At 45.2% G+C, this 23,732-nt stretch overlaps 2 protein-coding genes and 1 long non-coding RNA gene across 5 annotated transcripts; 1 reads left to right on the plus strand and 2 right to left on the minus strand.

Annotated features, from left to right (window-relative positions):
- Positions 1 to 717: 717 nt before the first annotated feature.
- On the minus strand, positions 718 to 4,770 carry SUOX (sulfite oxidase). Its single transcript, XM_063075762.1, has 4 exons — positions 4,712 to 4,770; positions 3,369 to 3,427; positions 2,884 to 3,061; positions 718 to 2,634 (listed from the first exon to the last, which is right to left on the minus strand). The coding sequence occupies exons 2-4, from the start codon at positions 3,416 to 3,418 to the stop codon at positions 1,225 to 1,227; spliced, it is 1,638 nt and encodes a 545-aa protein (XP_062931832.1). The 5' UTR covers positions 3,419 to 3,427; positions 4,712 to 4,770; the 3' UTR covers positions 718 to 1,224.
- A 144-nt stretch (positions 4,771 to 4,914) lies between these two features.
- On the plus strand, positions 4,915 to 6,742 carry LOC134391579 (uncharacterized). The gene is made up of 3 exons (XR_010025011.1): positions 4,915 to 5,165; positions 6,249 to 6,300; positions 6,573 to 6,742. It is a non-coding gene; the product is annotated as an uncharacterized LOC134391579 (long non-coding RNA).
- A 190-nt stretch (positions 6,743 to 6,932) lies between these two features.
- On the minus strand, positions 6,933 to 22,908 carry RAB5B (RAB5B, member RAS oncogene family). Of its 3 annotated transcripts, none has more exons than XM_063075643.1 (6): positions 22,826 to 22,908; positions 12,524 to 12,786; positions 11,078 to 11,229; positions 10,705 to 10,827; positions 10,067 to 10,160; positions 6,933 to 9,541 (listed from the first exon to the last, which is right to left on the minus strand). In XM_063075643.1, the coding sequence occupies exons 2-6, from the start codon at positions 12,684 to 12,686 to the stop codon at positions 9,426 to 9,428; spliced, it is 648 nt and encodes a 215-aa protein (XP_062931713.1). In that variant the 5' UTR covers positions 12,687 to 12,786; positions 22,826 to 22,908; the 3' UTR covers positions 6,933 to 9,425. The 3 variants fall into 3 exon arrangements, with proteins under 3 accessions (XP_062931713.1, XP_062931712.1, XP_062931714.1); XM_063075642.1 differs by lacking the exon at positions 22,826 to 22,908 and adding an exon at positions 22,745 to 22,823; XM_063075644.1 differs by lacking the exon at positions 22,826 to 22,908 and adding an exon at positions 13,641 to 13,740.
- Positions 22,909 to 23,732: the final 824 nt, after the last annotated feature.

Genomic DNA, 23,732 nt, shown 5'->3' on the forward strand with positions numbered 1-23,732 from the left:
CCCTCAAACCGGGAGAATGCAGGGGAAAAAAGGGAGAGCAGCTAGGGTAGAGTAGCCGAGCGCCGAAAGATTCAAGTCTGAGAGGCGCTGTCGTGTATTGAGGGTAACATCCAACTTACGAACTGGGCGCACATTGGAAGCCCCACGTGCCCTAGCACGTCTGTTCCTAGTGCCAAGTTTTGACCCTGCCATTCCTAAGACAATATTGATTTTAAACTTAGCATTCTTTTCCTTTCCTGCCAGGTGCGTAGGAATAGTAAGTAGGGGGAGAGGGGTTTGAGGGTACCAAATATATATATATATATATATATATATATATAATTTTTTTTTTTTTTTTTAATCTCTTCTCTCTTCTGAGGTATCCTGAGGCCAATCACCTAGGCGGCGCTGCAGATGGTGACAGACCTCAGAGAAGGAAGTCCCGTTCCTTAAATTCCCTGCTCCTGCTTCCTTCCTCTCCTCCCCCCATCGTTTATCCTGGGCTAGTGTCACTACACTCCCCAGGCCCAAGACGCCTAAGAGTCATAATCTTATTATTATTATTTTTTTTTATTTGAAAGATGACCGGTAAGGGGATCTTAACCCTTGACTTGGTGTTGTGAGCACCACGCTCAGCCAGTGAGCGAACCGGCCATCCACATATGAGATCCGAACCCGGGGCCTTGGTGTTATCAGCACCGCACTCTCCCGAGTGAGCCACGGGCCAGCCCAGAGTCATAATCTTAAACAGACACTTTATTGATGTATTTAGAAAAGTGGAATTATAAAGAAAGAGGGTTGCACCCCTTGCTCTCTTCACAAACCCCTGGCACCCAAAAAAGGCAGTAGTAAGTGGCATTTATACTTTTCTTACACATACCACACACATTGAAGAATCCAAGAAGAAAAGCAAAATAAGGCAATAGGCATTAGAAGTGGAGGTGGGATAGAGAAAAAATAGACAGTGCTTGTCTCCAGAATTACTTTTTGACTTCTGGCCCCTTTCTTCAACAGCTCTCACCTCCCCGCACAAAGTCAGAGGCCAGGAGGGATATGTTACATAGTGTCAAAGGAGGGAGGGTGCCTGGGAAATGTGCAATATGTGTGGTATGGAAGGCCTAGTGCAGGGTTGTAATCCAAGAAGTGGAGAGGAGGGAAAGGTTTTTCTGTGGCAATGAGGCCAAAGGAAGGGTGGGGTAAGAGGTTGAGGTGGTTTTGGGGTGTAGATGGCTCCATTCCATGCTCTCATGGGGTGACATGGACATGAACACGGTGCCAGGAATTGCTGAGCACACCTCGCAGGTTCCAGATTGGGGCCACGGTGTCTGGCTGCACATTGTAGCTGTCATCCACAGCCTTACAAACAATGTTCAATTTCTTTTGCCCAGCTGGCACAGGGGCTTGCAGTTTCCATAGACACCAGGCCCAGGCTTTCCTGGGGCGCTGTTCCTCTCCATACAGCTCAGCTGCCTGCCAGGTTAGGCCCCCATCCAGAGACACATCCACCCGGATCACAGCCCTGCCACCACCACTCCATGCATATCCCTTAACAGTCACCTCCCCTGACTCTACAGTCTCCCCATCCTGGGGCTCTGTGATGGCTGACTGGACAGGAAGTTCCTGAATGGATGGAGCTGAGTCAAAATCTACAGTGTCCCAGTCCACAGATGGAGAGAAGCCTTTGTAATCCCGCCGCTGCCAGTGGCTGTGACTTTCCTCTGGCTCCACACTCACTCTACCCAGCCATTTGACATGGCGGGCACCCACCACACCGGGAACCACCACCCGCACAGGAAAGCCATGGTCACGAGGCAGAGGCTGCCCATTCATCTCATACGCCAGCAGGACCTCAGCTTCGGGGTCCAAGGCCCGAGCCAGAGGGATGGATGCTCCATAGGCAGTCCCAGTGGGGTCTGAGTCCAGTCCCTCAAAGCAAACGTGAGACTCAGTTTCACAGAGTTGGTGACCAGCCTGTGCTAACACATCACAGAGCCGTGCCCCAGCCCAGCGTGCAGTGCTGATGGCCCCAGTCCTCCACTCCAGACCTTTTACTTCTTTGACCCGACTCATCTCAGAGCGCCGGTTGCCGGCACACTGCAGAGTGACTGTGATCTCATGCTTGGGAAACTTGTACAAGTCATTCAGGGACAGGGACAGTGACTGACTCCCAGGTGCCCCTACTACATGCAAGCGATAGGTGTCTGGGTCCAGGTTAGGTACAGGCAGATGGTTCCGGGTGAAGAAGATAGGGTTGGGTGTGATGTAGTTTTCTGTCAGCAGCTCAGGGGGGGGCTCTGCATTAAAGGGGCGCTGGGAATTGACCTTCAGGGCTGGGTGACGCACAGGATCATCAGCGTAAGGGTCAGAGTTCTCCAAGGTGGGGGGCACCTGGTCTTCAGGGTTCAGCTCCCCAATCTTGTACTGAGCCAGTAACTCACGTACGTGGGACTGGTTGTGAACAGCATAGAGGGCCCAGAAGGGCTCTAGGGGACCCCCAGCTGCCAGCATCAGCTTTGATGGCCCCCCTGGGTGTAGATCCACAAATTCTGTGACATCAAAGACCTCACTGCCCAGAGTCACCCAGATCCCAGTCTCAGGGCTTCTGTGGGAGCTTACTTCCTCCTTAGTGTACATGGGTGGTGACTCCTGAGCCGCCTGCAGGCAGGAGAGGGATGAGGCAAAAAGGGAACAGAATATTAAGAAGAAATCACCCTAGTTTACCCTAACCCAACTCACAATCTTGACAATGGGAACTGAAGGTGGCAGATTCCATCTCCAGTGTGCATAATGACATTGTCACTGCAGGCTCTCTGGTAACAGCAAGAACATGGGTCACAGCCTGGGTTGCCTGGAGAGCTCACTAGGACCCCTCTGTTCTGACAGTAAAACCCCTTCCCCACTTACTGTATACCGATGGTCATGATAGGCCAACACTGCACCGAGGCCTAGCAGGGCCCCCATGACTCTCCATCTCCCAGTGGTGGAATTATCACAAGAAATGGTGAGGCTGGGGTGCTGGGGCTGAAATGAATCATTTGTAGAGGAGGCCTGAATGCAGAGCCTTGAGGAGGTTGACCTGAGTCTGGAAGAGAGAGAGGTCTTCTTAGTAGCACATATGGTCATATGAAAGGGCCAGTGAAGGCCTGGGGTCTACCTCTCCCTGGTTGGCCATTCCTTCAGTTGGAACTTAGTTTCTCCAGGGATGGGTGGGACAAATAGGATCCAGCTTTCCCTTTACTCCTTGGCCACCCTCTCCACTATCTTATCTGGCAGATAAGATATCATATATACTGGCCAGCTGCCAAAAAAAAAAAAAAAAAAAAGGATAAAGCATCATAAAGCTACTGAGGTGGGGAGCTAGGAGGCAAGTCCTGGGATGGGATGCCTACCTATAGGTCTGACGGAGCCCTGGGACCACAGCTCTGTGCAGCAGCAACATTGTGGAGACCTGTAGGAGGAAGATTCCAGGATCAAACAGGGAGACCCCTAAGAGAGGATATTAGGAGCCCTGAGGGAATGGGTGAGAAGACATAGAGAAGGTCAGCGAGCAGCTTTCTGAGCAAATGGGAGACGTGAGAGTGGGGGTCCAAATGGGCTCTTGGTGAAAACTTGGAGCACTTCAAAGACAAAGACTCTGCTGACAGGATGGAAGAGAATGGGAAGGGGTGGGAGACAGGTGCTTCTAGAATCACATATCTTCCATCCTCCACTCTGCTTTGTCCACTATAGAGAACAATGGGGCCAAGGGCCTAAAAGGCAGAAGCCAAATGTCTACTGTGTCGACTGTCCAGTTTGCCCATTTATTATTTCTCAAGTCAGTAGAAGACAACTGAGGGTCAGACTGAATTAAACAGGGACAAAAAGGTGAAAAAGGTAGTAGCAGACTAATGAGGTGAAGTAGCCCAAATTCTGGAGGCAAACTGCCTTGGGTTTGAGAAACTGGGCCTTGCCATCAACCAGCCCTGTTCCCTGGGCAAGACACCAAGCCTCTCTTAAATTGCATCCTCATCTGTGAGATGAGATTCATCTAGCAGAGCTGATATGAAGAGTAAACAAGTAATAACATTGTCTTTGAAGGTCTTTCAGTCCCTACTCTCCCCCCAACCACCCTGAAAAAAAAATTTTTTTTGAACCCAGCTGGAAACTGGACCCCAACTTGTGGTCCCCACCCAACCTTGTCTATGCCATTCTAGTGAGCTCAGCAAACCGAAGAGGTAATGGCCTGGGTGTCAGGAGATGGGCTGGAGAGGCAAGATAACTTTTCAGCTGTCTGTCCTACAGCAGTTTCTTCCTCACAGCACTGGGCAGAGCGCTAACCCAGGAAAGCCAAAGTGAAGAGGGGTGAGAAATGTCCAATTGCTGATGAGATGCTGGAGACCAATATGTGGAGGTGGGTGGGGAGGCAGGGAAACCGTCAGGGAGATGGGAATAGGAGCAGAGTCTTCGCTTTACCCCTGGGCCATGGGACCCTCACTCTCCCTGCCACCTACGCTCAATCCCAGCAGCCAGCTTGAACCAGACTGGAGTGGTGCAGGTAGGGCTGACTCGTTCAGCCCAGAGTCCCAGGTTTGGGAGGGGCGGCCATTTGCTAAAAACCAAAAATGCCACCCCTTGGTGAGGGTGGTAGCCCCTCACGCCCAAGGGCACTTTACAAGCAATGTCCATTATTCAGGCACGAGTGGCTGGCACAAGAGGGTCTTGTAGCAACACTCCGCGACCCCAGCCCCCTTACCTGGTTTGGCGTCCTCACCGCGAGTTTTACCCTCCCAGCACCAGGCGAGCGCTGCGGAGGGGTGGGGCCAGCGCCGTGACGTTAGGGAAGAGTAAAGGACCACTCACGCCCCTCAGCTCGTCCCCCGGCCATTGGCGGGCCGCGAGCCGCTAGCTAACTGCTACGCCCGCCTCTTGGAGGCGGAGGCAAACTCGGCGCAGCGAGGGCTCGGAGCTGAGGCTGGCTGACTTTTGTTTCCAGTCTCCCTGGACAGCCATTGATTTGAATCGATTATAGCCCTGGTGGGCGAGGAATGCGGCCCTCACTGATGTCCGGAACCCGAGCAATGGAAGGTGATGAGGACTCCTACGGTTGGGCTGAGACGCTCCTGCCCCACTCCTACATCCGGGGGTCGGGGGTCGGAGACGCAGTTCCCTGGAGGAGGCTTCGGGATCCAGCCCAGTTTCTCCCGGCGGTGAGCTCTGTCTCTATCAGTCCTATTTGTCTTTTAGGAAAAACAAGGTCAGTCGCTCAATTCGTTTCTATCCAGAAATGAGAGAACTGAAGCCTAAAATAGTGGTTCCGAGACTTTGAGATTCCTTGGATTGGTCGAACTTCTCCCCAAATTATGGAACCAACAACATTGAATACCCATCTTTATTTTGTGTAGTCAATTAAAAAAAAAATCATCGCCCTTTAAAAGAGCAATAGCAGTTTAACATCCCAAAGTACGAAGGTTATAATCTTTTACGCTATAATAAACGTAAGGGCCGGCCCGTGGCTCACTTGGGAGAGCATGGTGCTGACAACACCAAGTCGAGGGTTAAGATCCCCTTACCAGTCATTAAAAAAAAAAAAAAAAAAAAGGAATAAAGGATACTAATAAAATAAATTTGCTATTACCCTTTCACCATTTCGCGCGGGACTGAAAATTTGTCAGACCTAGTCCCTGGATCTGGTGCAAACGTACCCATACACTGCCCTCTAGAGATCAGAGGGCTGAGCTACAACCTTAATCAGTCCAAGTGAAAGGCTTCACCTCCACTGATGATCTTTTGGAAGATCATTTCCCTTCCCTTTCTGCTCTTCAACGAAAGCTTTTACCAGAAATCAAGGAGTTGTTGTGAGTGGTGGTGGTGGTCGTGGGGAGAGTACTAAGAGATAGGAGAAGGGAACTGACAGTGAAAAGTTGATTTTGTCTTAAGTTTTTGGAAAAGTTATCAACCTGTGTACAATTAAATCATTAAAGAGGCCTGATGCTCGACCTATCCTACCAGTAGTTAAAAAAAAAAAGAAAAAAGTGTGGGGGGCTGGCCAGTTATCTCACTTGGGAGAGTGTAGAGCTGAGAACATAAAGGTCAAGGGTTTGGATTGCCTTACTGGCCAGCTGCCACCGCCCCCCCCCCCAAAAGGCTCAGCCCAAAGAGGATACAGAGTATTCAGGGTCTAAATGCCATGGTATAAGAGTCCTTCCTAATAATGGTGTTACCTGCTTGTGTGCTACGTTCATGCTTTACATAATTGACCTTTATACCTCAACTTGTCTTCATTTTTACAGATGAAGAAACTGAGGCAAAGAGCACTGAGTAACTTGATCAGGGCTACAGCTGGTAAGTTGGCAGAGATGAGACTAGAATGCCAGGTCTATCTGGCATCAGTCTTCTTTCCTGTCCTCCTTCAGATTCTTTGGAATTTAAAACTCCTCTTGTAAACATATCTAATCTTTTCTGTTACATTCCCCGCATTGCCCTGTAGATTATGATGGACTGAAGGGCTTGAAGTATAGGAGTCAAGAGCAGATTCAGGGGAAATTTTCCTGTTGGGGTGGAAACCACATGATCAATTAAAAAAGCTAACTCAGTGATTTTTTTTTAACCTTTAGGTCAATGAATATTACTTCAAAGGATTCACAAATACCACTCCTCCCTCCAGTTTCATGAATGGGCCCAGAGTCCACAGACCACATCCCCCACACATATATACATTTTGTTAAGAGGGCCTAGAAAGTTAAAATGGGATCAGATTTGATGAGCTATCTAAGTGGCCTGTGAATAGGGGTGATTAAATGCAATAAATGGCCTATTTTCCAAATTGCATTATTTCAGTATTCAGAAAAAGATTAAAGTGAATAAGGAGGTACCAAGATGCAGGGGAGGGTATGTTTCTGATTCAATAAAACACTACTGGGGGCCCCTTCTTCCAAATTCCTAGTATCAGACAAAAAAATGAAGCAACACTCGAATCCACTTTTTTTTTCCCCTTTTTTACTTACATTAAATACATCAGTAAATCAGCAGTTGCATTCTGTTACCACGATTGTTATGTTGGAAGAGGAGGAAAGGGAAAGAAAAGGCAAATGCTTTCTTAGAAGCAAAGAAAAAAAAAAAAGACACCCCCACCCCCTAAAAAAAAAAAAAAAACTGATCAAAAGAAAAAATTGAAAAGGTGGGAAATAAAAAACTAAGATTTTCAAGCCCAAGAGTTCAAAGGAAGGCTGAAGGGCTGATAGGAAGTAGAAGGAAGGCAGCAGATGGGCCCAGAAGCTAAGGCCGATCCTAAGGGGGTGGGGGAAGGGAGAAGAAGCCTGGGGAAATGGTTCCCTACCTCCAAGGCAATAAACATCTTCACTCTTGCTCCATGGGTAAAGCTGCATAAAAAAAGACCTTCATTTCTAAGAGACTTAGAGAGCCATCCTAGTTCTTCCACTTGTAAAAAGGATGCACTGGTGCTTTGGGCAACTAGTGGATTTTGAGAAAGGAAGGGGAAAATCTATGTGTGCTTCAGGGCCATGGGAACTAAGGCTGCCCCTGGAAAAGTAAGGGAATTAACGCTTAAGTGGAAGAACCTAAGCTGGGTCCTTCAGAATCTCAGCTTCATGGATTTCTCAGCTGCTCTGGGGCAGAAGGCAGTCTGTGAGCCAAAAGGAGAAAGGTTCCAATCCCACGTCACTGTGGCCTTTCCTCTCTTGCTTCCCCAAATTTTCCCAGAACTCTGGGGTGGAACAAGAATGAACTTAAGAGTTCTCTCTTGCCTTGATGGCTTCCCACAGACATCCTAAAACACCCGATGAGGCATACGAAGAGAGGCTATACATTTAGAAAGGACCAAGGTCCTCTGATGATGTGAAACAGATGTGATGACCTTCAGTGCTAGTTATTCCCTGTCCACAGGAACAGGTGGTAAGATATGAGGAGGCCACAAGTGGGCCTCTGTGGTACTAGCCCCTAGTGGTACAGGACTAAACCACTGGTTGCATGGTATGGGTGGGGGCTATGGGGATAAGGATCAAGGGACTAAACTCAAGATATTAACAAAGGAAAAAAATAGGGCCTGATGAGAGGCAGGGGACAGAACAGACTATAAAGTGGGAATAAAGATCATACTTATTTACAGGGAAGTAGAAAAGACATGGTAATGGATATCGAATTGAATGTGAACCCTGGGAAAGGAAACTCCTCCCTTTTGCTTGACTCTTCTTTCCTCCCCTACCTTGGCTTATGCTATCCTGAGACCACTCCCCAGAGGCTCAGTTAATTCTCCAGAAAAGGCGAATCTATACTCAAGAGCCAGGTTGGCAAGAATGTAGGTTAAGAATCAGTTGGAGGAAACTAGCAGTGGAAATTGGGCTTGAGTAGCTGCCACTGGTGCTGTTCTCTATAGCCCCTCTCAAAACCTCATATATACCTCAGATTCCGTTTAATTAAAAAGAAAGTGGAAGGGAAAGTAAATCAATCAAAATCCCCATAAAATAAGTATCCCAACTGAACTACCATCAATTAAAGTGCAAACTGCTGGGAGATATGGTGGCTGGGCTGAGGCCATCTAAAGGCCAAAGGGGGAAAAATGCATATGTATAAACCAGAGGATGGGTATCAGAAACTGGTCCGTCCTCCAATTAGATCACAGCAGAGCCAAAGATACAGGCAACCAGTGAAGATTCTTTGGAGGACTCTGGGGTCTGATCCCCACTATAGGGGTGAAGCTACCTAAGAGGCCGGGTGAAGGGAAATTGGGCCTTGGAAGAGTTCCAGAGTGGCAGATGAAAATGGACCTCCACCTCCACCTAGTTAGCTAACAACGTGACTCCCACCTGGTGCCTGTGAGCTTGCCTCTCCATTCTTACCTCTATGTAGGAACAAAGCCAACTCATGGATACTGCATGTTTTCAAATATGAGAAACTCCAACCAAATAAAAACAAAAAGGAACTGTTTCCTTACTCCCTCCCGCTCTGAGCCTACCCCTCCCCAGGGCCCTTAATGTGATTGAACTGGAAACCTCTTTCCTCAATTCCTTGGTTCACCACTTTCTCCATCCTGGGAAGAGGAAGAAAAGAGGATCAAGAACAAGGATTGACCAAAAGCACAAAGGGGGGTAGGGGCAGGAGACAAGTGTTTTTTGAAAAAATGAGGAGGAACACAGGGGAGGAGGAGGGAAGATAAGGTCACTGTCTTGCACCTATAATACAAAGTGAAGAAAGTTTGTTTTGGAAGGTAAGTCCTGGGGGAATCTGCACCCCAAGCCCCAGAGTAGGGGGTAGGAGGCCAGTGGCAACAGCTGCCTGGTGTTGGTTGCTGAAGCGTTAAAAAGTGCCATGACGGAGCTGTCAGGAGGCAGCCCTTGAGAGCCAGGGCTCTGTGTGCTGTTACCGTAGGGGCTGTGTGCTCAGGGGTGGGGATGGAGGATATTTCTTAGCTCTCGTGCTAGCTCCATACTTGTTTGCTGCTAGCCACCCCCTCAGTTGCTACAACACTGGCTCTTGTTCTGCTGGGACTGCTCATGGAGATCCACACCCCGGCTTCGGCCTGCTGCACCCCCCAGATTCTGGGGTTCACTCTTTGGCAACTTCTTAGCTAGAGATAAAAAGAGAAGGGAACAAAGTATGGTAAATTTTACTCACACAAACACCCCCCTCCCCAAGGCTGTTGGGTTCGGGAAAAGTAGGGGGAAGGAGGAAATGTGAGATATTAAAAGAATGTTCTGAAGAGGGGAGGGTTCACTGTTTACAAACTAAATTTAAGACAAAGCAGCTAAAACTGCATCCAAAGGATGGAGGTCATAATAGAAAGTTAAGGTATTTCCATACTTAAAGTTTTTATAAGAGAGGGCTGGCCCACGGCTCACTTGGGAGAGTGTGGTGCTGATAACACCAAGGCCAAGGGTTCGGATCCCTATATAGGAATGGCGGGTTTGCTCACTTGGGAGAGCGTGATACTGACAACACCAAGTCAAGGGTTAAGATCCCCTTACCGGTCATCTTTAAAAAAAAAAAAAAAGAGGAGACACTCCTTATAAACTATCCTTGATTTGGGTTGGTGATGATTTTGCCAATAGGCAAGGGAAAAAGACAGGAAGACCTCAGGCTGCTCTGACCTTACCTATTGCCAGGAAGAGATCATTCACGTTCATAGCCGTCTTGGCTGAAGTCTCCATAAACAATAAGCTGTTGTCATCTGCGTATGCCTGGGCCTCCTGCAAGGGGTAGGGTATATCGGTGTTCAGAATGTAGGGTGGGAACAAGTATTATCTTTCCACTCCCATGTCACACCAGAACTAGACAATATCATAGGTTCCCTCTCCTTAATTAATGCTCCTTTGAGGCAGCTGGCCTTGGACCAATTGGATGGCGACTCCCTCAAGAAAAACCCATGTCCACTCAGTCCAACAAATAGATGTTAGGAATCTTAATTATGAGGGAGAGGGTAAGTTCATTGGGGACTTTTGAATTCTGATACTTGAATAATTCCTTACCTCAAATTTAATTGCTTCCTCCTTCCTGTTTCCACACTGGTACCCCTCGGCTACTTCCCTACCCCTCTGCTCTGGAGTTTTCTCCTGACTCCTCTAAAATCTCCTGGCTGTCATTAGGGTCACAGTGTTGCTGTATTCAATTTGGTGTAGAGCTAGGGAATGAGACAATGTCCTCAGATGAGGTTTTCAGAAAGGCTGGTTTGGAAAGAAGAGGTCCCAGATACAGAGGGAATGTGTTAGAGAGGGACTCTATGGGCCATCTTACTTCATACTCCACCATGCGCTTGTTGGCCAGGTCAGCTTTGTTCCCCGCTAGGGCAATAACGATGCTAGGACTGGCCTGTCGCTGTAGTTCCTTGACCCATGTCTTCGCTCGGGCAAAGGTTTCCTAGGAAAACATGAGGAAGAGAATGGGTGGGCTGGAATGACTGCCAATCCACATCTATCACCTTCAAAACCCAGTCTCAAAACTCACTTCTAGGCAGCTTTCCCTCGCTAAAACCATGGGTCTCTGATAATGATTACTCATTACCTCTGTCTTCTAAGCACTTGGAAAGCGAATTTGTATCTATTTTCTCTCCCCCACCTAATTTAATTCCTCTAAATAAAAGCAAGGACAGTCTTCTCAGCCAGCTTACCTGATTAGTAATGTCATAAACCACGATTGCAGCTTGGGCACCCCTGTAGTACATGGGGGCTAAGCTGTGATATCGCTCCTGCCCAGCTGTATCCCAGATCTCAAACTTGACTGTTGTATCATCTAGACAAACGGACTGGGTGAGGAAGGCCGCTATAGATGAGAGAATGGAGGGGAAGAAATTGTAAGTGGGAGGATGAATGGGACCCCCTCCTTCAAAATATCTCTACTCTCAGTCTAAGACCAGTCACCACCCAGGCCACTCAGCTACAGAAGAAGGTTTAGCATTCTCTTTACACAAAAGTCCTGAAACCAGGATTAAGTCTGCCCTTGGCTAAGTCCTTTCTGTCAGAAGTTTCTCTAACTAAGGAATTGGGGCACATCATAAACTGTAAGGGATAGAGAGAATTGGTCCTTAATACCAGAGTCATCTCTCTTCTAACCAAGACAGGGAAATAAAAAGTAATGACAGAGAAAATGAGCTTCAGATGAAAGTCACATGAAGAATTAATTAGAAAAGGAGAAAAAAGAAAAAAAATTAGATTTTTTTTTTGGCAGCTGGCCAGTACAGGGATCTGAACCCTTATAACCTTGTTGTTATAAGGCTGCATCCTAAGAGAATTAGAAGATTTTAAAGCTTGATGGCAGGTCCCACCATTATCAATATTATTTGGCTGTTACTTTTCCATATAATCTTCTGCTGCAGGTCCAGAACACTACATTTTCAAGGTGACTAGTAAAAGAGGGAAAGAGTAATATGGGAATTCCCATAAAAGATCTTTTATTGAATTAGCACCCTATTTTGGGGTAGTGGCAGGGAGAAGGTAGCAAAGGTGGGAAAGGCAGATGCCCTTTATATATTTTCTATTAGTTCTAGCCTCTGTTTTACCAGATATGTGCATCAAAATTTCTTAAGTAGCTTTTCTGAACACACATGCCTGAGCTGCTGCCACCAACCTCAGCCTACATCCAATGCTAATCAGTAGATCTAGGATAGAGCCGAAGCATGCATAGGTTGAAAATACTCCCCAGGTAATTTTTTTTGGCTGGTTTGTATGGGTATACAAACCCTTGACCTTCGTGTTACTAGCACTCCCCAGTTAATTCTGATGTACATCTTTGATTATGAATCACTGCTCCAAACCAACTTTTACCTGCTCAAGATAACACTCAACTAAGCTTCACCAGAATTAAAATGATTGAGTGGGGTGAAGAAGACAGACTGATTTTCTTGGTGTGCAATGGTCAACCTCTCTTCTAGAAAGCAAGAGGATAAATATATACCTGCTTTTTGGCATTATGGTAATTATTTTTCTTTGTTTTTATAAAGTTTCCATTCCTGGGGGGAAAGAATGGGGCTAAGAGGGCCAGCTCTACAATCAGATCCTAGATCTCAATTCAAAAGCCTTATTAAGCATTGGATCTCTTCATTTCCTGAGGTACTCACCTCCAATGGTGCTCTCCTGGTACTCATGGAACTGCCCTTTGACAAAACGTAATACCAGGCTAGACTTCCCCACTGCAGATTCCCCCAGCAGGACCAATTTGAACTGGCATATTTTGCTGGCCTGGGGCTGCCCATTGGGCCTAGCTGTGCTTCTGCTAGTCATGGCCAGATTATCAGAGTGGGAAAGGGTGGAGGGAGGGGGATGCCACAAAGCGGCAAAGGGGGGAGGGGGAAGGGGAGGGGACTTCCAGGCTTCAGCAGTCCTGCAATAAAAAAAAGTAGGTAAAATTAGACACAGGTCCATTGCAGCTGCAATCGATTTTTAGAGGAAGGACAGAATCTCTTCATTTCCTTGCTCCGATGAGGACTTAGCTCTTGTTATCATCTACCGTTGAAAGGTTACACCTCTGAGAATGTCCCAGGTAGCTGACACTCAGTGGTAAAATTAGGGAAGAGTAAAATAAGAGCTGCTTTTGAAATAGTTTGCCCTACAGCATAATCTCCAATTGCCAAGGGAGCTGAAATGGAGAGACTGTAAACTGAGAATTTTTAATCTCCCATTAATTCCCTACCAGGTCATCAAAGCTTTTTTTCAGTCACAGGAAATTGATCAACTTTTAGTTGGCCTGAAGAATACTCAGATTCACCCACAGGTACCCTAGTTCCTCAGTATCTCCTTGGTATACTGGTGCTGTCCTTTTTCCCTCCCTTTCTTTTTTTAGCTCTCAAAATATGAGTCACTTCAGGGGTGTGGGATAAGAGTTACCCCTCCTAAGGGTAGAGGGGTAGCTTTTAGTTCTGTATCCCTCATATGTGACTAGTCTTCTTGACAAGACATTTCAGATCTAACCAGGGTCCTATTGCTAAAAAATTTATCCTTTCTCATTTCTGGTCAAAGGTGAGGAAAGGAACACAACCAACAGATCACATTCGGGATCAACTCTTTCATTTTGTTTCTGCCACCTATATGTCTGAAAGTCTGTCAAGTCTAAAAGTCAATAAGCTTGACCTACTCTCAACTTGCACCTGTCTTGTGGTGCCTAGGGATTAGATTACCCTCCACACCAAAGGGGCCTAACAGCTGTAGCGCTCCAAATTGAGGCAGAGAAAGGTATACCTTCTAAACACATGCAGAAGCCTTCAGAGGATGGTATAGGGAATAAGTCTTCAAGGAATCAATATTTGATGAAAGAATACACTCAATCAACTCCTCTACCTTCCAAGAGGGCTAAGAAAGCTGGTGGTGGGGGAAGGGACAGAGAGAAAGAAAAGTTGGAACTTTGAGATTCTAATCATCCAAACCTGAATATATTTCATCATCCTGATTCTGAGGTGAAAGTTAGGAGCCATGAAATTCAAAGAGTTAGCATGTACAGAACATGCAAAAACCTCTCTCCAAAACCTAAGCATTGCTTGAGTTGTATTTGTTCAAATTAATCTTTCTCTTCTCCAAGGATGATCCTAGTAACTCTACAGACATCAAAGTCTATGGCATATGTGGGAAAAATTACTTTTGTCACTATAATGAGTGGCTTTGGAGTCAAATTAGGGTAAAAATTCTAAGCAATCCCAATTACTAGATAGTAAAGAGAGAAAATCATATAGGAGGCAACGCAGAGGAACAAAGGCTCTGGAGTCCAATTCTCTGGGTTTGTTTTCCAGTTCTACTTATTAGTTGTGAACATTGGGATAAATTACTAAATATATGTGTGCATTCATTTCCTAATCTGTAAAATGGGATAATAACCTTATGACTACTTACTTCATAAGGTTGTTATAAGGGTTAAATGAGATAATACACACAAAAAACTTAAATAGGTATTTGACATAAACTAAGTGCTCAATAAATATTAAGCTACTAATCATTATTAACATGACATCAACAAAATTTCTCTACCTCTTTTGAGCCATACCTTCTATGTTTGAAAAATGGAAAAAATACCATCCTCTTAGAGTAGCTATGAGGATTAAGTGAAAGATGTATTTAGCATAGTGCTAATAAATAATAGCTTGGTATTGTTATTTAATGGCTCTCCTTTTAGTGACAAAAAAATTAAGTTATTAAAGTATATCTCAAAAAATATATATATCTCAATATTAGTTGTTATCAATATATTCCTAAAAAGAGGTACAGAGAAAGAAAAAGGGAAAAAATAAAAGGGTAAAGAGGAAGTTAGCAAAGGAAAAGGTGGATGTGAGAACTCAAAGTCCCAAAGTAGACTAGATTAATACAGAGGAATGTGACAAAGTACTGTGATCCTACTAGGTATATTCTGTAGTTCCCTAGGCCAGTGAGTCCTAAGAATCCACAGATATGGGGGCCGGCCTGTGGCTCACTCGGGAGAGGGTGGTGCTGATAACACCAAGTCCACGGGTTCAGATTCCTATATAGGGATAGCCGGTTAGCTCACTGGGTGAGCGTGGTGCTGACAACACCAAGTCAAGGGTTAAGATCCCCTTACTGGTGATCTTAAAAAAAAAAAAAAAAAAAAAAAAAAAGATATAGAATAAGAAATATCAAGTGCATTGCAAACAGTAAACATAATCATTTTGTGAAAATGTTTCACAGTATGTATATGTATTTTATACACACTGGGTTATGATGTAAATTTTTTTTTTTTTTAAACTGTGGGTCCAAAAACATTTAAAAAACACTGCTTTGGAGAGGCCTGACACTGAAAGATGAGTTAGCAGAGATGGAAGGAAGTTTAGTCTCTGGACAGTCTACAACTGGTTACTACTAAAGCACTTCTACATGAAATTCAGACGAAGGCTAAAAATATAGCTCTCCAGAGGTCAGAGGATTCCCCAACACTGCTAAAGTTCCCAAAGTAGATTTTTTTTTTGCGGGTGACTGGTACAGGCATCTTAGAACCCTGGACCTTGGTGTTATCAGCTCCTCGCTCTCACCAGCTGAGCTAACTGGCCAGATCCTCCTGCTACTAAAGTTATAGAGCAATCATGAAAGTGGGAAGAGCCAACCTAGACAGAGGCAGTCCTGCATAGTGGTAAGGGCTTTGGAATCAGGCAAGCCTGAGTTCTGTTCTCTGTGATCTTAGGCTATTCACTCCCTTTGCCTTTCTGAGCCTCAGCTTCCTTATCTATAAGGATCTTTATGGGAGGAGGGGATTGGTGAAAAGTAGCAAAGAACAGAATTTGAATTCACTTCTGAAGTTCTGTGTACATTTAAGAAACTTGCTTCTATTAAGGCATCTGTGAGGATGAATTATTTCTAAAACATATTTATGTGGTACTTCATATACAATATCTCATAGGGAAAGAGGATAGGCCATCATAACTCTAAACTTTAAAACACAAAACAGATGACACAATGAGAAAAAAAAAAAGACATGATAAGCTGATCAAGTTTCCTTCAGGTGACATACATATACTATCCTCTCAAGAAACAACAGGAAGGGTCAGCCTGTGGCTCACTTGGGAGAGTGTGGTGCTGACAACACCAAGTCAAGGCTTAAGATCCCCTTATCAGTCATCTTTAAAAAGAAAAAGAAAACAACAGGAAAAGTTACTAGTTTCTTCAACTTATTCCCTCACATTTTTATCTACTTCAAAGCATGTGCTCTGAGGGACAGAACTTTAAGCCTCAATATTACTACTCTACAATAAGAAAACATGGGAGATAGAAAAGACTGAATTCTCATGGCCAGACACATCCCTCTTGGCCTGGGAAAACAGTAAGGGTTGGGGAGTGTGAAGATAGGAAACAGTCATGGACATACTTGGGTTGCAAAGTCCTTGTCACTAAACCCCCACAGACAGGAAGTCAAGCCAGAGCCCATACACGGTCAGCAAACTTTCTTGTTACTAAGCAACTTTGGATTGTTACAGATTATTAACTACTGGTTAGAAAAGACTACCTATCACCTAAATATGTAACCTCAAGAATAGGTCCTACCTTCCCTGTTCCTGGTAATTGATGAGCTACCTATCTCTGAGCCTTGATCTTTAATCTTACCATGTTTATAAAGTTATCGTTTTTTATGCAATAGCTAGACTCTCAAAAGATCAGGGGTACAGAAATGAAATAATACATATAAGATTCTATTGATTTCTTCCCTATTCTGGTGATGATTTTTTTGCTAAGAGTTGACAATAGGCAAATGATCCATTCAAAGGCAAACAAACCAAGGCAAACCAGTCAAGTGGTGTGATTATCACCTTCAAACCTTAGGTAAAAAAAACCCAGAAAAGAAGATATCATAACTTCCCTTAGAAGTACAGCTCCACAAGAATGGATTATCAAAGGACCCACTAACTAGGGAGGATTGAGGCCTGATCATGGGTCAGCCCAGAGGTGACAAGGGTATAGGGATGGGTATACAGAGTGTTCTTTAGCATGGACAGCTCTCCAAGCAGTGCAGGAAAGTAGGCAAAACAGAAAACATTTCTTAGCCTGCTAGTTCCAGCTACAGCAAGACTCCATTCCTCAGGCCCCCTTCCACTTGCTAGCTTTGAGTATTTATACCGACTACATATAAAGCCTCCAAAAATTTATCACCTATCAACAGAGACTGAGTTCTCAGTATACAGCCACAGGAGTCTAGCCCAGTCCCTAATGTCAGGCCTATAAGGTCAGTTAGGCAGATACAAGTCAGTCTAAAGTCATCTAGCCCAGTCTCTGTATTTTACAAGTGAGAAAACTGAGGCATATAAAATCAGTCAACTTGGGCTAGCCCGTGGCTCACTCGGGAGAGTGCAGTGCTGATAACACCAAGGCCACGGGTTCGGATCCCATATAGGGATGGCCTGTTATCTCACTTGGGAGAGCGTGGTACTGACAACACCAAGTCAAGGGTTAAGATCCCCTTACCGGTCATCTTTTAAAATAAATAAATAAATAAATAAAATCAGTCAACTTGTCAGGTGTTACCATTACAGCCAGCTATCACACAGCTGCTAAATAGCAAATGTAGGACTTCTAGTCAGGTATTCCTGCCTCTTTTATACCACTATATCTCTTAAGGAAGCAGGAAATGCTGAACTCTGTAAAAGGGCACCAGGACAGGAACATGAGTTTAGACTGAATAGAGTTTCTACCTCTTCAGTTTAGGTAAATACTTGCTTTGGGACTAAAAAACAAGTTAGGAAGACCAACCTTCCCTGGGAACTGGGATCCAGTCCCACATCCTTCTGACAGAAGGATTAATTCATCTACTACTCCTCTCTAGAAGGCCTTGACCAACCCCTGCCAGGAGAGGTGGAATAGAAGCAATTCAATGGGAAGCAATAGAGAAAGAAGTAGTAATTTTACAGGATTCATGGGCCTTGAGATTAATGTGAAAGATTTACTAAGTAGGGAAGATAGGGTAGAAGCCAGTAAATACCTTCATCTCCTCTCCAACTTTGTTTAGACCCAAATCACTAAAATCTCAAACTGAGAGTTCCACTACTTGGCTCAGCTCTTTTATTGTGTTGATCCAATGTAATCTATCTAATAAGTCACTGGCTTATATGAGAGTCCTTCCACTTCCACCACCCTCTCTCATATTTCTCCAAAAGACAGAAGGCATTCTTATCTCTTATCAGCATGGTAGTACATATTCCTTATTTATTGACCTAGGACAGATTGGAATGCCTTTCCCCTTTGTCTGCTTATCAAAATTCTAATGTATCTCATAAGGCCAGCCTCAAATGTCACCTCTGTAAAACTGCATAATTACCCTCTCACCCCAGCAGAATGCATTGCTGCTACCCCTAGTGTCCCATAAGGTCAGTATTAAGACTGTATTTCTATCATAGAATTTATCACATTATATGAGTTAATTGTGCTTGTCTGCTCTGCTAAACTATGAACTTCTCAAAAAGTGGGACTATTTTTTTGTCATCATAAATCTTCAGAGCAGAGCACAATGCCTAGTCCCTAGTAGGTGCTCATCAAATGCTCCCCAAATTAAGGCTAAAGTAATCCTGCTTTCCTCCCTGAATTAATTCCTTCCCTTCTGTGACATATAGATAAATCTTAGTTCCATCTGGGAATGTTCCTAAATATATTTTAAAATTCCTCTTATTTATTTATTTATTTTAATTTAATTTTTTTAAAGGATGACTGGTAAGGGGATCCTAACCCTTGGCTTGCTGTTGTCAGCACCATGCTCAGCCAGTGTGCTAACCGGCCATCCCTATATAGGATCCAAACCCATGGCCTTGGTGTTATCAGCACTGCACTCTTCTGAGTGAGCCACGGGCTGGCCAAAAAAAATCCTATTTTTTAAATAGGCCTCAGAGAACCAATTTTCTCCTGGGTCCCCTTGTGATCTCCCTTGGATGTAGGGCCCCCTTGGGACCCAGCCCACAAGGTACTGTTGCAACTCACATGGGCTAACTGCTTTTCCTGTCACTCGTTACTATGCCTCAGATGGCCTAATCACACCCACTATGTGGCCCTCCCACCCTAACACTGAGGCAACTGTGGCTAAAAACAAAGTTCCCTGAATTTTCAGTTGATGTTAAGTGGTCAAAAAGCTATGGGTCATTATCTTTCTATTAATTCCTGAACTTAAGAAAAACAAGTTAAAAAACTTCATACAACCACAGAGCCAGGAGACACTCTGAAAAGGGACCCACTGCCCCTAAACAGAAGCTACAACCTTGCCCAGGAATCTGCACACATTTTGCTCACCTGGGTGGCTCCTTATTCAGCTCAGTTACTATTCAGTCGATGACTAAATCTTTCCTAAAACACTCTTGGGAAGTAGGAGAGTAATGTGTAGGGGTTTTATGGTATCCTTCCTCCCAGGGGGTTGCTATATTTCCTTATTTTAAATTCATTGTCTCACACTTTGGTTACTTTCCAATCTGAAATGCTTTAGGATAAGGGATCAGGCTATACACTTGCTTCTCCTAGCCTGTGTCTCCTTCTCAGAAGTCAAATTCATAGCGGTGCATACAAACAAGCAAAGTACAAAAGAACAATCCTTGCTTCTAGGCAAAGTAAGAGTTAGAAGATATGAGGTATGATTTCAAGGGCAATGGGAAAGCCCTCTTTTCAAAATACAAGGGTACTTCAAAAAAAGTTCATGGAAAGAGTCCTATTGCCTTTTAATTCTATTTTTTCCCATGAACTTTTTGAAGTACCCTTGTATATTTTTGCAACTCCAGGTCTATGTTTGAAATTCTGTACTGATAATTCCACTCCTTAAGATGCAATAATCCTTGGAAGAATTAATACTTTAAGTGACTATGTGTTATTTACACCTTAATATGGAGCAATTCTAGATCCTTTCCTGAAGGTAAGCTTTGATTAAGAGGAAGGTAAAAAAAAACATAAAGAGGTGTACAGAATAAAGGCACAGGATACAACCAGGGTTTAGAAAATTGCAAAGACTAGAGAAGATTAAAACACAAACATACACACACAACCCTACACAATTTTTCTAGGACTTGCTCTGCAGGTGAGAATAGCTCCTTGGAGAGACAACAATCGAGGTTTCTAATGGGCACTGTACGAAGGCTGGGCATACTAGAGGACTTCTAAAGCCAGTAAAGACAAATTCATTTGATAAGGTGGTAGTATGAAATGCCTCAGCTGTACTCTGACTCTGAGATGGAGAGGAAAACCAATTTTAAATACAGAGAAACTTGGGAGCTTCTCACATCACTATAGAACAGACACAGAGGCTTCTTAGGAGAACCATCATCATCTGGGATAAGAAAGGGACAGTTAGGGCCGGCCCTGTGGCTCACTCGGGAGAGCGGGGTGCTGGAAGCACCGAGGCCGCAGGTTCGGATCCTATATAGGGATGGCCGGTGCGCTCTCTGGCTGAGCGTGGTGTGGAGCACACCATGCCGAGGGTTGCAATCTCCTTACCGGTCAAAAAAAAAGAAAGGGACAGTCAAATAGTGTAAACATGTAGAGATCATGAGCCAGAAGATAGAGGTTTCAAATTTCTCACTTTAGGGCCTGCCCGTGGCTCACTCGGGAGAGTGTGGTGCTGATAACACCAAGGCCACGGGTTCGGATCCCATATAGGGATGGCCGGTTGCTCACTGGGTGAGCGTGGTGCTGACAACACCAAGTCAAGGGTTAAGATCCCCTTACCGGTCATCTTTAAAAAAAAAAAAAAAGACAAATTCCTCACTTTAGTAGAGATGCCAATAATTGTCCCAAACAAAATGATTCACTTTAATATTTCTTTCCTGCCCATAAAAGAGAAAAAAAGTTTTGTCCATATATTTGGGTATTTCCTAGCGTACCCAGTGCACAACTGGGGTGTGTGTAAATAATAACCCACAGTACAACCCTTTGCTTGTCTGAATTTGTTAGAAAAAATGAACTGTGAAAGGAGCACAATAAATAACAATATCATCCAAGAAGGGAAAACTATGGAAAGAATGGGAGACCAGAGTTTGGTGGAAACATGAAAACAGAATTGTAGAGTTTGGTGGTACATCCCCCAAAGCAAAGCAAGATTTGTCTGATCTGCTGTCTCTCATCTCTGACCTTTCTAAATGAAATATGAGTGAGGTATATGTGGACAGTTTACACTTTTTACACTTCTGTACAGCTTAAATATTTTAAAATATGTACATATAACTTTTTCTTTGTTTGTATATGGCCAGTACAGGGATTGAACCCTGGACCTTTGTGTTATCAGCACCATACTCTAACCAACTGAGCTAACCAGCCGGCCCCATACTATTTTTGTAATTAAGAAATGTAGCTATAAAATACATTGGTATAGAAGAGAAAAAGGAAGAAGTACGATAAAGGAAAATCCAATTGTCTCCAATCTATGGGGGACTAAGGAGCTCAGCAGACCATTAAAAATAAATGAGGAGGGGACTCCACTCCTCTGCCTTAGTAATCCATCTTCTTTTTCTCTACTCACCCCTTTCCACAGTTTGACCAAATTTCTTTCTTTCCTTCCTTCCTTCCTTCCTTTTTTCTTTTCTTTTTTTTTTTAAAAGATGACCGGTAAGGGGATCTTAACCCTCGACTTGGTGTTGTCAGCACCACACTCTCCCAAGTGAGCCAACCGGCCATCCCTATATAGGGATCCGAGCCCTTGGCCTTGGTGTTATCAGCACCACACTCTCCCAAGTGAGCCACGGGCCGGCCCTGACCCAACTTTCCAATAGCACAGAAACTTGGGCTCCTGAAGAAGTAGACAAAGAACAACGAGTGATGCCAACCTTCTGGAATGGAATTTCTCACTCTTCCTCAAATCCCTTCCTCATTGATATCACCTCTTAGTTCCAGGGTTGGTTAACTACATTACCTGCCTGGGAAATACCCAAGTCCCACAAAAGTTCCACCAACTATGCTCAGATCTCTTGATCTTCTAAGCCCCTTTACCAAGCAGATAATAAAATCATTCCCCATTTCTAGGTCAGAAATATGGTATCCACTATAGAACACATTATTAAGTAGGAAAGAAGTGGACAAAACATCCCCCAAATCCAACTTCTAAGCTCTTTCATGGGACATGAAACAGTAGGTAAGAAGAAACAGACCCCAGTCTAGACCAGCTATGAGGCCAAGAGAAAGTGTAGTTTGGAGCAGCCAAGAGTCATGGGAAAAAAAATTTACTTTCTACTTCATTCCTACCCTGGGAGTACAAAAAAACTTCAAATTACCATACCTAACACTAAAGGGAACAAAAGAGTGGGTACTCCCAAGACCCAAAGCCTCCAGCCCACCCGTCAGCATTCCCAGAAGCTCCCATAACTGACACCAGGCCCTGCTTCCACTTCCTCAGCTACTTTAGTTTTCTAGATTAGTAAAGCTTAGTTTGCCTCAGTTCTCCGTCACTGAACCCAAATCCCTGTCGGCTCAACATTACAGCACATTGTTCTTTTTACAATAGCCACTTCCCCTGAAAATAATGCTTCTTACCACCTAAGAACTCTTCCCAGGCCCTTCCAACCGGACATCTCTCGAGAGACCCAGCCCTGGTTACTCTCAGGCCCGAGCGTCAGGCTTGACCCCTCCTCACCTCCCGGCAAATGGGCTTACCTCAGCCGCTGCCCCGTCCCTTTCCCCAGCTCCTCCTTCTTCTGCGCTGCTTAATGAGGCCTGCCCCTGCCCTCACACAAGCTCCGGGCGCCCAGCCCCCAGCCCGGCCGCTGCCTCCGCGACTCACCAACTTCGGCCTCCCAGCCCGCCCGGTCCCCTCCTCAGCGCCCCCATTAGGCCTGCCGGGGCCCGGCCCCCTTCTCCCTCTCCAGTGGGCCACTGTAACCCCTCGCTTAGGCCCAGACCCGCCTCCGCTCTCAGGCCAGGCCGCTCTCATCTCTCGGGCGCCTCCGTCCCTGCCCTTGTGGGCTCCATCAGCTCGGTACCTGGGGATCCGTCTCCCCCGTCGGGCCCAAGCCTGTGTCGAACAGACAAACAGCTGCGGCTCAACCAAACCCTCCTGCCCCCCCTCGCCCTGGGGCGGGGGGCTCCAGCCAATAGCACGATTACCCGCCCACAATCGAGGGCGGGCTATACGTGCACTCATCCGCCAATCCCCTGGAGAAAGGCTGGTCTCTTTGGGCACTGTCACCAACGAGCACGAGAAAGGGACTGGACGGGAGGTGTATCACACCAATAGAGGGAGAGAAACCTTGAAGATGGACTAGGTGAGGAGCCATTAAAGAGCAGGCTGCCGGAGACAGGGGGCGGTACACTCTAGACAGGCGTATGTGTCAACCAATAAAATCTCGACACCCCATGACCCCGCCTTTTGACTCATAAACATCTAATCAGGTGAGTGATGGAGGCGGGTCAAAGTGAAACTTCAACCAGTACTGCGAAAATTCGGGACTTGACTGGCGGGCTAGGACTGAAAGAAGTCTTCGGAAGGCAGCAACTGATTTTCGCCCCTCCCCTTGGATTTGGCGGGGGCTGACTCTGGTGCCCCGCCCTCTATGGCAAATTCGCGGGCGTGAAGGGAAATACCTCTTCTAGAGACCTGGAGCCTGGCAATTTCGGCAACCTTTACGTCAGCGCTTCCTCCTTTTAGAGAGGCTTCAGAAGACAGGAGTTCTTGGGGTTGCCCGCGGGCGGTCTAAGCTGTTTTTTGGTGGAGAGAGACAATGGCAACGACAAGAAGTGGCAGCTTGGAGACGCTTTAGCCGCTTCATAATAATTTTTCATACAGACAGTTGATATCTTCTGAATCGTACGTAAATGTGAATAAAAGAATCTTTAGAAAACTTTCCTGTTTATGATATTTAACAAAAAGGGGAAGGGGGCTTACTGGTG

The sequence above is a fragment of the Cynocephalus volans genome, chromosome 12 (genome assembly GCF_027409185.1).
Source record: "Cynocephalus volans isolate mCynVol1 chromosome 12, mCynVol1.pri, whole genome shotgun sequence".
In the NCBI taxonomy this organism is placed as follows: domain Eukaryota; kingdom Metazoa; phylum Chordata; class Mammalia; order Dermoptera; family Cynocephalidae; genus Cynocephalus; species Cynocephalus volans.